This window comes from Ambystoma mexicanum, chromosome 10 (assembly GCF_040938575.1).
Source record: "Ambystoma mexicanum isolate Mex_15411 chromosome 10, UKY_AmexF1_1, whole genome shotgun sequence".
Classification (NCBI taxonomy): Eukaryota; Metazoa; Chordata; class Amphibia; order Caudata; family Ambystomatidae; genus Ambystoma; species Ambystoma mexicanum.
The window spans coordinates 426721204-426733400 of NC_090932.1; the positions used below are offsets into that span (position 1 = coordinate 426721204).

General features: G+C 45.6%; 1 protein-coding gene across 1 annotated transcript in view; it reads left to right on the top strand.

The window, feature by feature from the left end:
- The window catches only part of LOC138491470 (phospholipid scramblase 2-like), a 393847-nt gene that overhangs the window by 319109 nt on the left and 62541 nt on the right, over positions 1-12197 (top strand). The window contains exon 7 of the mRNA XM_069617985.1: positions 197-420. Coding sequence (XP_069474086.1) covers positions 197-420 — 224 coding nt within the window. The remainder of the gene's footprint in view (positions 1-196; positions 421-12197) is intronic.

The following is a 12197-nucleotide window of genomic DNA, read 5'->3' on the forward strand; positions in this document are numbered from 1 at the left end:
TATGAAAAAAAGCAAACGAAAAAACATATATCCTGTGCTGTAACATTCACACAAAATCCAAAGTGGCATGCTGACTTAAGAAGGCCTTTTTCGTTTGATACTTGCGTTAAAATGTCACATTCACGCTGACACCATGTGTATGCACCACGTCATTTATCAGTGATGAATTACTTTGATTTCTTTTTCCCCTTTCCAGTCTTAACTGGCTTAGAAACAAATAACAAATATGTTGTCAAAAACAGCCTGGGACAGCAAATCTACTTTGCAGCTGAGCAAAACGATTTCTGCACGCGGAACTGCTGTGGACCAGCACGCCCCTTCACTATAACAATTATTGATAATGTGGGCCGAGAAGTCATCCGAATAAGCAGACCGTACAGATGCGTCAGTTGTTGCCCCTGTGCCTGCTGTTTGCAGGAGGTAAGTCCATTTCAAAAATAAAAAAAAAGATTTAAACATTTGCAAAGACGCCTGGTTTACATCATTCAGGACATTTGCCAACTGTTGTGTACATATACACCTCACTGCTGGGTATGAAAAGTAACAGCTTTAATTGCTCTTTACAGGTTCAACTATTTACAGTCACCCGTTGCTGCATTCACTCAAGTCTGTATTTAATCTCAGCCTTCACACGGGAATGGGAACCCACAGACCTCCTAGCCAAGAGGAGTGGCAGAAAGCAGCCGCTCAATGTTCTGCCAGCGCTAGGTCTCACGTGCACCGCCTTACATCCATGACAAAGTCAGCATACCTCGCATGTCTTCTCCGATCTCTCTGGGGCCCGCTCCCTCTGTTCTCAGCATCCAGTGATACGCTTTCCAATGCATTACCTCGCTCGGACTGTACAGCCTCTCGTTTATTCTGCCAGCCCCCATGATCGCTTGCATTGTCTGTGCGTGATGCATTTCTTGAGCTGCATTAGACCTGCTAGCTTCGACTGGGTCTTCTCGTTCCTTGGCTCCCTCTCACACTCCAAGTGACTGTTCCTGAGTATGGACTCTCAGTCTTCACTGGGCCTTCTCTCTGTTAGGTAGAAACCTGTGCAGTTCCCCCTGGGACCACTGCAAAAAGTTTAAGACTACAGGAGTTAACGGTAAACCCAATGGGTAGCAGTCTGCACCACCCAGATTTACCTGGTAGCTGTGGCTGAGCAGTAAGACTTCTCTCAAGACGAGTTAGGCAGTATTTGGAGTATACAAGATAGGGCAATTTACACAGTAGAACAAGCAGACACTGATCAGAGCTTGGGTGTAAAGATATATAATTATTTATTTAAAAACACATCTATGAAAAACACACTGGCACTAATATGGCAAACAACTTCAATCACAGTTACTATAAGTATATATCAATCCCATAACAATATGTCGACAAGTCTAGGTTCAATGGCACCACTTATTTGCAGACAGAGGTGAGTGCTTTCACCTAGATGGCACTCTAATATTCGTTAGGAAGGGAGAGAAAAAGGCAGGGTATGAAACCAACTCAGTACCAACACTTTTACGAAACAAATGCAAGGCAAGCAAGGCAGGGTCTGCTGTAGATCACAAAGTTCAGAGGCCAGGCCCACTCGTAGAGAGGCAAGGCTGTATGTCCCAAAAATACCACAGTGGAAATGCACTTCAAGTCTTTGTAGCAAAATGTCACAGAAAGGTTGGACCAGTTTTAGAACAAAAGTTAAGAAGGTCTGGAGGCGACCCAGTGGAAAGGTAAGGATTTAAGACACCTCACGCTAACCGTCACAAGGGAAGCCAGGCGGACACGGTACCTTGAAAGTGAAGAGACAGCTCCAGCGGGGGCAGTTGTTCCTGGTGGTGGATGCAAGTCGGGGCTTTGCCAGAAGAAGAGGTGATCTCGTCGTCGAGGAAAGTTGAAGGTGGTTGCACCACCAGGGAAGAGACCATCCGCGGAGTGCTCAGTCACAAGGCACCACCTTTTGGTTGTGGTACAGTGGTTAGTGGCTATCCGGTTGCCGGGGTGCTCAGCACGGGCAATTCGACCACTAGACGTCCTGGAAGCGAAGAAAAAGCAAGGGACTGGTTGTTCCCACCAGTCAGGGGAAGAAGACTCTCCAGCAGGGAGATCTCCTCTGTCGTTGGGAAGTGGTGAGTCGGTTCAGCAGGGCTCCACCGGAGGTGTCGTCATTGCAGGTCGGCTCAGCTGTACCCTCGTCGGATTCTTAGGTCCTGTGGTGACTTCTGAAGTTCCAGTCCCAAAAAGCCCTGCTTTTATGCAGAAAACCCCCATTCATTCAGCCTAGCTGTCCATCAAACATGCTAAGTGGTGAGCGGGCCGGCTCACCACTTGGGCCAATCACACCAGAGTGCGACTTGAGTAGGCAAGGCAACTCATTCCAGGCTGCCTAAACCCCTTCCCACACCCCCTGTGGTACCGAGACAGAATGGCACCACTCTGGAGGGCTTCTAGGCAGAAGCCCGCCAAAAGTGGAACAAAGGGCTCAACCTTTGGTTCGGAGTTACAGAGGCGAACACATACGCCATTTTAAAAACCGAGTTCTGGCAGAAGATACCAACCGGTGAATTTATTTAAAACAAATAAACCAGCGGTATGTTTGAGACTAATGTGAAAAAGTATTTAGCCTCGAACAATGGGAAGAATTCCATAGCAATATATTAGCGGTCGAATATAAAAAGTAGTCTCCACTGCCACCAGCCAAACCTCGACGAGGGGGTACGGGACAGTGCCCCCTCGAACAACAGACCCAGGGGCAATCGAATTACCCCTACCAGTATGTCCACAATAGGATGGTTGGTACTGGTTCTGTTAGTAAATTTAGGTCTAGTAAAGCCAATGCTGACTTTACATGCCCTGGGAGACAGTAGTCAGTCCCAGGGGATGGAGTCTATGGTGGGGGTTACCTAGGACACCCCAGTGTTATGGCACGGAGGGTGCGGTGTAACACACATAGCAAAACACATGAGGCCCTATGGAGTAAAAGACCCCATAGCCCATAGAACACCTTAACATTCAAAGGAATCAACCACAAACATGTCCAAGAGTGGGAGGAAAAGAGTCCCACTCTGGGCAGGATGAAAAAAACAAACTCCAGAAATCCAGCAAAGCTGCTGGGGGACTCACTAGGTTAGGAAATTCAGCCTAAACAGAGAATTCTCCCTAACACTCGCCACCCTCAGACTAAGGGACAGGAGGATTTAATCCACTCCTGGATGAATCTCATACCTCTAGTCGATGATATACATCCTAGAGAGACCATCAGCATTTTGGTGGTGACACCCTGACCTGTGCTCAATGGTGAAATCAAACCCTTGCAGGCAGATTGACCATCTCAGTAGTTTTGGGTTTTCCCCTTTCATTTGCATTAACCATCTCAAGGGTTGGTGGTCAGTCTGAATGACGAAAGTAGAACCATACAAGTATGGCCTAAACTTCTTCAGAGCCCACACAATAGCAAAGCACTCTCTTTCGATTGTTGCCCACCTTGTTTCAGAATCCTTCAGCTTGCGGCTGATGAAGCAAGCTGAAGGCCCTACCTTTCCCATCCAGTTGACTGAGTACTGCACCCATTCCTACATTTGAAGCATCTGTCTGCACAATGAACGTTTGGTGGTAATCAGGAGCTCTGAGTACTGGGGCTTGGCAAAGAGCCTTTTTCGGGTTTTCAAAGGCCTGATTGCACTCCTAATTCCATCTAACCTTTTTAGGGAATTTTGGAGAGGAGATGACCTTCAGAGGAGAAGCTATGGTCCCATAGTTCTCAATGAAATTCCTGTAATACCCGGTGAGACCTAAGAAGGCTCTCACCTGGGTCTGAGTAGTAGGTGTTGTCCAATTTTGCGCAGCTTCAATCTTACTGAGCAAAGGCCTTATTTCTCCACCTCCTACCTCATGTCCAAGATATACTACCTTACTCTGTCCAATTTGGCATTTACTCGCCTTAATGGTCAGATTGGCTCGTCCAAGAGCCTGCAAAACATCTCTTAGGTGGTTTACATGTTCTTCCCAGGAATTGCTGAACACTGCTATGTCATCCAAGTATGCCATGCAGAAGTCCTCCATCCCATTCAGAACCTGGTTTACCATCCGTTGAAATGTAGCAGGTGCATTTTTCAATCCAAAAGGCATTACCTTAAACTGGTATAAGCCCACTGGGGTAGAAAATGCAGTTTTCTCCTTGGCATGGTCTGTCAGGGCTATTTGCCAATAGCCTGACGTCAAGTCAAATGTGCTGAGGAACTTGGCGGTACCAAGCCTATCCACCAACTCATCTGTTCTTGGCAAAGGGTGGGCATCAGTCTTGGTGACTGCATTAAGGGCTCTATAGTCCACACAGAATCTAAGTTCTTTAGATCCTGCCTTTGGTACTAACACAACGGGGCTAGACCATGGACTAGTAGAGGGCTCTATTACCCCGAGATCAAGCATCTTGCTAACCTCACCTTTGATGTGGGTTCTTACATTTTCTGACATTCTGTATCCTCTGCTTTTGACTGGCAGACAGTCACCAGTGAGTATGTCATGCTGGCCCCAAGGGGTCAAGCATGGTGAAAGTGAGAACAGAGAGGCAAACTGATTCAACATAGATTTGCACTCTTCTTGTTGCTCAGGTGTCAGATTTGAAGAGAGATTTACTCCTTCAATCTTTTCGTCTAAAGGTGAGCCTCTGAGGTGATCTGGAAGAGCTTCACTCTCTTCTTCTTCCTCTGATGATGCTAGAAGCAACGCTCCTATATCAGGTCTCGAGACATACGCTTTGAGTCGGTTGGTGTGGAAGACTGTTGGAGCCTCCTTGGGATTGCCCAAGTCCACCAGATAGTTGACCTCTCAGAGTTTACCCACAACTCTGAAGGGTCCCATCCATTTGTCTTGCAAGGCCCTCTGCCTTGTTGGGATCATAACGAGAACTAGCTGGTCTTGAGTGAACTCAACCATGTTAGCCTTTTGATCATGCCAGTGCTTGACCAATGCTTGTCCAGCTTTCAAGTTATCACTTGCTTCTGCCATCATGTGTGACATTCTCCTCCGGAGACCTATCACGTAGTCAGTCACTCTGACTGGCTTGGGGGAAGGAGCACTCTCCAACCCCTCCTTAATCAGGGCCAATGGACCTCTGACGGGATGACCATAGAGAAGCTCAAAGGGAGAATAACCTGCTCCCTCCTGAGGGACTTCTCTATAAGCAAAGAGAAGGCATGGCAGTAGAAGATCCCACTTTCGTTTAAGGGGGTCCTCTAAAGCACCTATCATGCTCTTCATGGTTCGGTTGAACCTTTCTACCAACCCATTGGTTTGTGGGTGGTAAGCTGTTGAGAACTTGTAAGTAACTCCACAGGTTTTCCACATGGCTTTCATGTAGTGGGACATAAAGTTTGACCCCCTATCAGAGATGACTTCCTTAGGAAACCCGACCCTGGTAAAAATATCAAGGAGGGCCTTAGCCACAGCCGGAGCTGTAACAGTCCTCATAGGAATTGCCTCAGGATACCTAGTAGCATGTTCTACTACAACAAGTATAAACCTGTTGCCTGAGGAGGTTGGAGCATCAAGGGGACTAACAATGTCAATCCCTACTCTCTCAAATGGGACTCCCACAACTGGGAGAGGCACTAAAGTTGCCACATTCTTGGAACCAACCTTACCAGAGGTCTGGCAGGTGTGGCAGCTCCTGCAGTGTTTTTCGACTTCGGCCCCCATCTTTGGCCAATAAAAGTAGAGAGAGAGCCTTTCCTTAGTCTTCTTGAAACTCAAGTGACCAGCCAAAGTAATCTCGTGGGCTAACTGCAAGAACTGCTGTCTGTTCTCTTGGGGTACTACAAGTCGTTTGTAGTCTCCAGGTTCAGACTCGGTCGGTTCACAGTAGAAGAGGCCATCTTCCCAGTGCAACCTGTATTTCCCAGGCTCTTGCCCTTAAGTCTGAGCTTCTGCCTGGTGGCGAAGACCTTCCAGAGTTGGACATTCTCTCTGTCCCTTACTGAAGTCTGCCCTGTTGGGTCCACCTTCTGCCAGTAACGACTGCAACTCAGGATGGTCAACAGGATCCAGATCTCCAATGAGTTCCTGGCCTTCCATTAGCTCTTCCTCAGAGTCTAATTCTACCAAACAGGGTTGTACCACCCTCTCAGCCTCGGCTGGAGGGGGAGTTACTGGTGTAACTTTAGACAACCGAGGGGAAGACCTTGTTGGCTGCACTGAAGTGCTGGCTGCTGTTTTCGGTATAGAAGTTTTAGGTTTCCCTTTCGCTTCTGATTTCTTTGAGACAGCAGCTGACAAATCCAGTGGAGCAGGAGTGATATCCTTCTTCATCATTTCCTCGGGAGTACCTCTCATGGTTCTGTCCCTTGCAGGTCTGGTTAGCTCCTGTAACCGTTTACTAGGAGGTCTGGGGGTATGAGACACAACTCTGAGAGTTTTTAAATCGTTACCCAACAGAACTCGTTCTGGTACCTCACTCTATATGCTGACAGGTATCTTCACAGTCATGTCATTACACTGGATGAGAACTGGTAATTGGGGAAGCATCTGCACAAGCCCTCCAGCTAACTTAGTGAGGCGTTTGGGTGCCTTAGTAACATCCTCAGCCTGAAAAAAAGATTTATCCACCACATTTATGCTGGCCCCAGTGTCCCTAATGGCAGGAGTCTCCTGACCATTCACCTGGACACTGTCCTTATAATACTCTTTAGTATTATCTGGGATAGAATTATAGACATCTAAATTCTGTTGTTCCCACAAACCCAGAGACACTAAAGAAACACTGGCTGAGACTCCAATGGGTTCATCAGCCAGCAGTAGAAAGTTTCCACTTGCCATTTGGACTTCCTCCTCTGGAGCGAAGGCTAAGGAGACAAGCTGGACCCCTGAAGGTTTACCCTTGCATCTGGGATCTCCTTTCACATGGTCAGTAGAGCCACAAACAAAGCATTTACCAAATGCTTTCTGGAATGGTGGCTTGTTCTGGCCTCCCTCTGGTTTGGCACCAGAAGGTACACTATTCTGCTGCGGTTTTCCTTGTGGCTTACCCTTATGGTTTTGTTTGGGGCCCTCTTTGGAATTTGAGTTATTAGAATTCTCTTTTGAGTCTTTTGTAGGGTGTTTTCCCTCATCCTTTTTCTGAGTTGCCCCAGAACCCTTATGAGTAGCCCTGTTGGCAACCCACAAGTCAGCAGCCTTAGCTAGCTTCCTGGAATCCAATTCCTTTGAATCAGCCAAGTGCTGTCTGAGCTCAGGAGAGCAGGCATCATAAATAGACTCCAACATAAAAAGATTCTTCATACCCTCATAAGTGTTCACCTTGTAACCCTTAATCCATCCCTCTACGTTTTTCAACCCTTCACTCACCCAGGTAGCCCAAGGGGTACAATCATGCTGTTTGAGGGATCTAAACCTCTTAAGATACTGGGAAGGGGTCTTCCGAAATTTAGCTATCAAAGCTAGTTTCACACTGTCATACTCTCTCCTATCCTCCTCCCCCAACTCTATTACCACATCAGTTGCAACAGGGGGGAGCCTAGAGAACAACCAGGTAAGTAGCTCGTTACCTGTGATGTTCTGGAGCCCATGATTGCACTCAAACAAACTCAGCCAATCCAACACATCCAACTTTGGTTCATACATACTAATTAATTCCTTAGGCATCCGGGGTCTTTTGGGGCTGGAACTTCTAGAGGAGCCAGAGACAGAAGCAGTTTCAACAGACAACTTTTTCATTTCTAACTCACTCTTGAGCTCCATTTCTCTGAGCCTAAGAATTTGTTGCATTTCTTGGTGTTTCTGTTCGGTTTGAGCAGTAATCCTTCTGAATTCCAAGTCTATTTTCATTTTTTCTAGTTCAAGGATTTGAGGACTTAGTGCGGGACCTGCTATAGGCCCAGTAGGTACAGCTGGCAAGGCAGACACAGGGGTAGGGGAGACACTTTCATTAGCCTCTCCTTCCTCTTCAGCCTCTTCATCACTATCATCAGAGCTTTGATTTAGATCAACACCATTACTGTTATCTACATTTGCTGGAGAAGTTGGTTCCTCTGAACCAGTACCCAGACTTTGGTTTTCCAGCAATCTTTCTATAAGTTCTATTTTCTTGCCTCTTACAGAAAGATTCTCTTGTCTATAGAGAGCTCTCAAACTCTCAGTATTTTTACCTGACAAGGACTCTTGACAGTAAACTTTCATAGTAGACATGTTTTTGAAAGTTGCTTTTTAGTGCTAAGCTTTGTGGTTAGTTATCCTAAAGTGTTGAAAAGCACTCTAAACTGTATACTCGATACAAATCCCACCGCTGTACACCAGTGTTAGGCAGAAACCTGTGCAGTTCCCTCTGGGACCACTGGAAAAAGTTTAAGACTACAGGAGTTAGCTGTAAACCCAATTGGTAGCAGTCTGCACCACCCAGATTTACCTGGTAGCTGTGGCTGAGCAGTCAGACTTCTCTCAAAACGAGTTAGGCAGTATTTGGAGTATACAAGATAGGGCAATTTACACAGTAGAACAAGCAGACACTGATCAGAGCTTGGGTGTAAAGATATATAATTATTTATTTAAAAACACATCTATGAAAAACACACTGGCACTAATATGGCAAACAACTTCAGTCACAGTTAATATAAGTATATATCAATCCCATAACAATATTTCGACAAGTCTAGGTTCAACGGCACCACTTATTTGCAGACAGAGATGAGTGCTTTCACCTAGATGGCACTCTAATATTCGATAGGAAAGGAGAGAAAAAGGCAAGTATGAAACCAACTCTGTACCAACACTTTTACGAAACAAATGCACGGCAAGCAAAGCAGGGTCTGCTGTAGATCACAAAGTTCAGAGGCCAGGCCCACTTGGAGAGAGGCAAGGCTGTATGTCCCAAAAATACCACAGTGGAAATGCACTTCAAGTCTTTGTAGCAAAATGTCACAGAAAGGTTGGACCAGTTTTAGAACAAAAGTTAAGAAGGTCTGGAGGCGACCCAGTGGAAAGGTAAGGATTTAAGACACCTCACGCTAGCCGTCACAAGGGAAACCAGGCGGACACGGTACCTTGAAAGTGAAGAGACAGCTCCGGCGGGGGCAGTTGTTCCTGGTGGTGGATGCAAGTCGGGGCTTTGCCAGAAGAAGAGGTGATCTCGTCGTCGAGGAAAGTTGAAGGTCGTTGCACCACCAGGGAAGAGACCATCCGCGGAGTGCTCAGTCACAAGGCACCACCTTTTGGTCGCGGTACAGTGGTTAGTGGCTATCCGGTTGCCGGGGTGCTCAGCACGGGCAATTCGACCACTAGACGTCCTGGAAGCGAAGAAAAAGCAAGGGACTGGTTGTTCCCACCAGTCAGGGGAAGAAGACTCTCCAGCAGGGAGATCTCCTCTGTCGTTGGGAAGTGGTGAGTCGGTTCAGCAGGGCTCCACCGGAGGTGTCATCGTTGCAGGTCGGCTCAGCTTTACCCTCGTCGGATTCTTAGGTCCTGTGGCCACTTCTGAAGTTCCAGTCCCAAAAAGCCCTGCTTTTATGCAGAAAACCCCCATTCATTCAGCCTAGCTGTCAATCAAACATGCTAAGTGGTGAGCGGGGCGGCTCACCACTTGGGCCAATCACACAAGAGTGCGACTTGAGTTGGCAAGGCAACTCAGTCCAGGGTGCCTAAAGCCCCTCCCACACCCCCTGTGGTACCCAGACAGAATGGCACCACTCTGGAGGGCTTCTAAGCAGAAGCCCACCAAAAGTGGAACAAAGGGCTCAACCTTTGGTTCGGAGTTACAGAGGCGAACACTTACGCCATTTTAAAAACCGAGTTCTGGCAGAAAATACCAACTGGTGAATTTATTTAAAACAAGTAAACCGGCGGTATGTTAGAGACTAATGTGAAAAAGTATTTAGCCTCGAACAATGGGAAGAATCCCATAGGAATATATTCGTGGTCGAATATAAAAAGTAGTATCCACTGCCACCAGCCAAAACAAACATTGGTAGTGAGTATCCATAGCATAGGATTGCCCATAGCATATGTATTGTCAATAAGTCATCCCTATCCAAACCCATCTTCTATTCTATCCAGAACTGCATTGTTAAAATTATTTTGTCTTACCTGAACTCTTTCTCTTACCCTATAGTCCTTTGTAATAGTAGTGTTAAAATCATCTTTGCGCTAATATATTTGCTGAAGAAAGGCGAGTGTCTCGGCAGGCAGAAACCATCCAGAGGCATCGCTGGGCTGGTGGCTGTGCTGTCGTGTAGTTTGTATCCTCATAGTCTCCCCTAGCGTAAAGATACCTTGTTTGAAATTTTAAAAAGCGCAACATTGTTTTACACATTTTGACTCTTTCTGAAAAAACAACCTTCACAAAAACCTTCATAACTTCTTCACCGTGTATGGTAGAAATGAAATTTAAGTGTCTAATTGAAGCTAACATCCTCAGCTTTCCAACGAATCCAGAACTGCAGAAATGTTCACCGTGAGTTTTTTGTTTGGCTCAAATCTATCACGTGTGAAATAGCTGTTCATTGCATCCGACCTCAGAATTAAGTTTTCAACTTGCTAGTTACTCAATAATCATTGCTAGTGTTTGTCTGATACCATACAAAGCAGCTCCCACTAGTATTGAAACCATTTTAGTGAATTAAATCCCTTTGCAGTGTTTTTTACCATTCATGCAAAGCCAACTTTAAAACCGTTTTGACAAGTTTGCAATCATTCCTGTTTTTCTCTGTGTTGCTGGGGGGTAATTGGGATTGATACTCCTCTGTTGAATTCTGTATTACTGAAACCTGTTTTCTTTTTCCATCTCTTTATATTGCATATTCGAGGGGATTGAGTAGTGTGCAGGGGGAAAGAGTAATCACATTGCTTTTTGATTGAACCACACAAAAGCATTATTCGGTGCTGCATTATTTTTCCTATCATTACTCTGTGTGATTAAAGAGATTTATTGCGACATCACCCCAGTGGTGATCATTGTATAATCATTAAAATAGTGATATATATATATATATATATATATATATATATATATTGTGAGATCCATAAAATAAATAATTTTAACTTTGCAAAACAGCCTGCTTCCTGGTTCAGTGTGACCGGGGGGGATTCAAAGAGAGGGGCGTGATATAAGGGTACATCATTCAGAAATAAAAGAACTTATAGACATAAATAAATAATTAAGGGTTTCAATTGGGCATCCCACGCTAGGCATTGACTTATGTGAAGTGCCGGGTTGAAATCACTTACAAGATTGGGGGCTCGTGTCTGAGATTTCTGAATTAGACATACCACTTGTGACAGCTTAATACAGCGTGCTAACTAACGGGGTACATAAACCCTGTTGGGCTACCACACTGTGTTACACTGTGAAAAGCACCCCTCAACAGGAACGCTCTAAGGAATTGGTCTGTTATGCAAAAATAAAAAAAACTCCTGTCAGAAAGGAAAATAATATTTCCAGAATGGCGACCTTGGTAGAAATCAATATGGCTAAAGAACATCTACTGCATACATTATTTGTAAGGGGTGAATGGACAGAGCAGGATCAGAATGTGTGGTTGCAGGCAATCACAGAACAGACCACTGCAACAGGATTAGACATATGGCAAGATCAGGGTCCATTACATATGGCCCTGAGTGAACTATATATGGCCCCTAAGGTAAAGGAAGAGCAAAGCAAGATTGCCAAAATAGCGGCATATCTGTACCTCCATATTGGAGCAATACAGGACAAATATGCTGAGGGCCAAGATCTGGCAGACAAGCAACTACAAGCATTAGAAAAGGCCCAAACTGATCTGGACTCTGTAGAGCAAAGGCTACAGAGGAGCCATGAATCGGAAAATGAAATTAGGCAGTACCTAACCAAAATAAGAGAAGACATGGGTATCCTGCAGCAGGAGAAGGTAGAACAGGATACCAAAATGCTGGCCTTGCAGAAGGAGTACCAAGAAAGTTTGGACTCTCTACTGCAGAGCCAGAAAAAGCTGGAACAGAAAATACATTTTAACAGGGCATGCGCAGAGCAGGTAGTCACCCTGCAAAGCCGCCTAGACAAAGAAAAAGAAGAGAATAATAAACTGATTCTGAAAGACCTGGACACCCAGGCAGAATTTGATGAAGAGTGCCAGAAAGCTGGTGCGCTCCAAAGACAGAGGGATGACCTGGCTACACAGAGGCATATTCTTGCTCAGGAAAGGGACACCTTAGGCCAGGAAGTCTGTTATTTAAAAGAGAAGATAGAAGAAAATCACCTG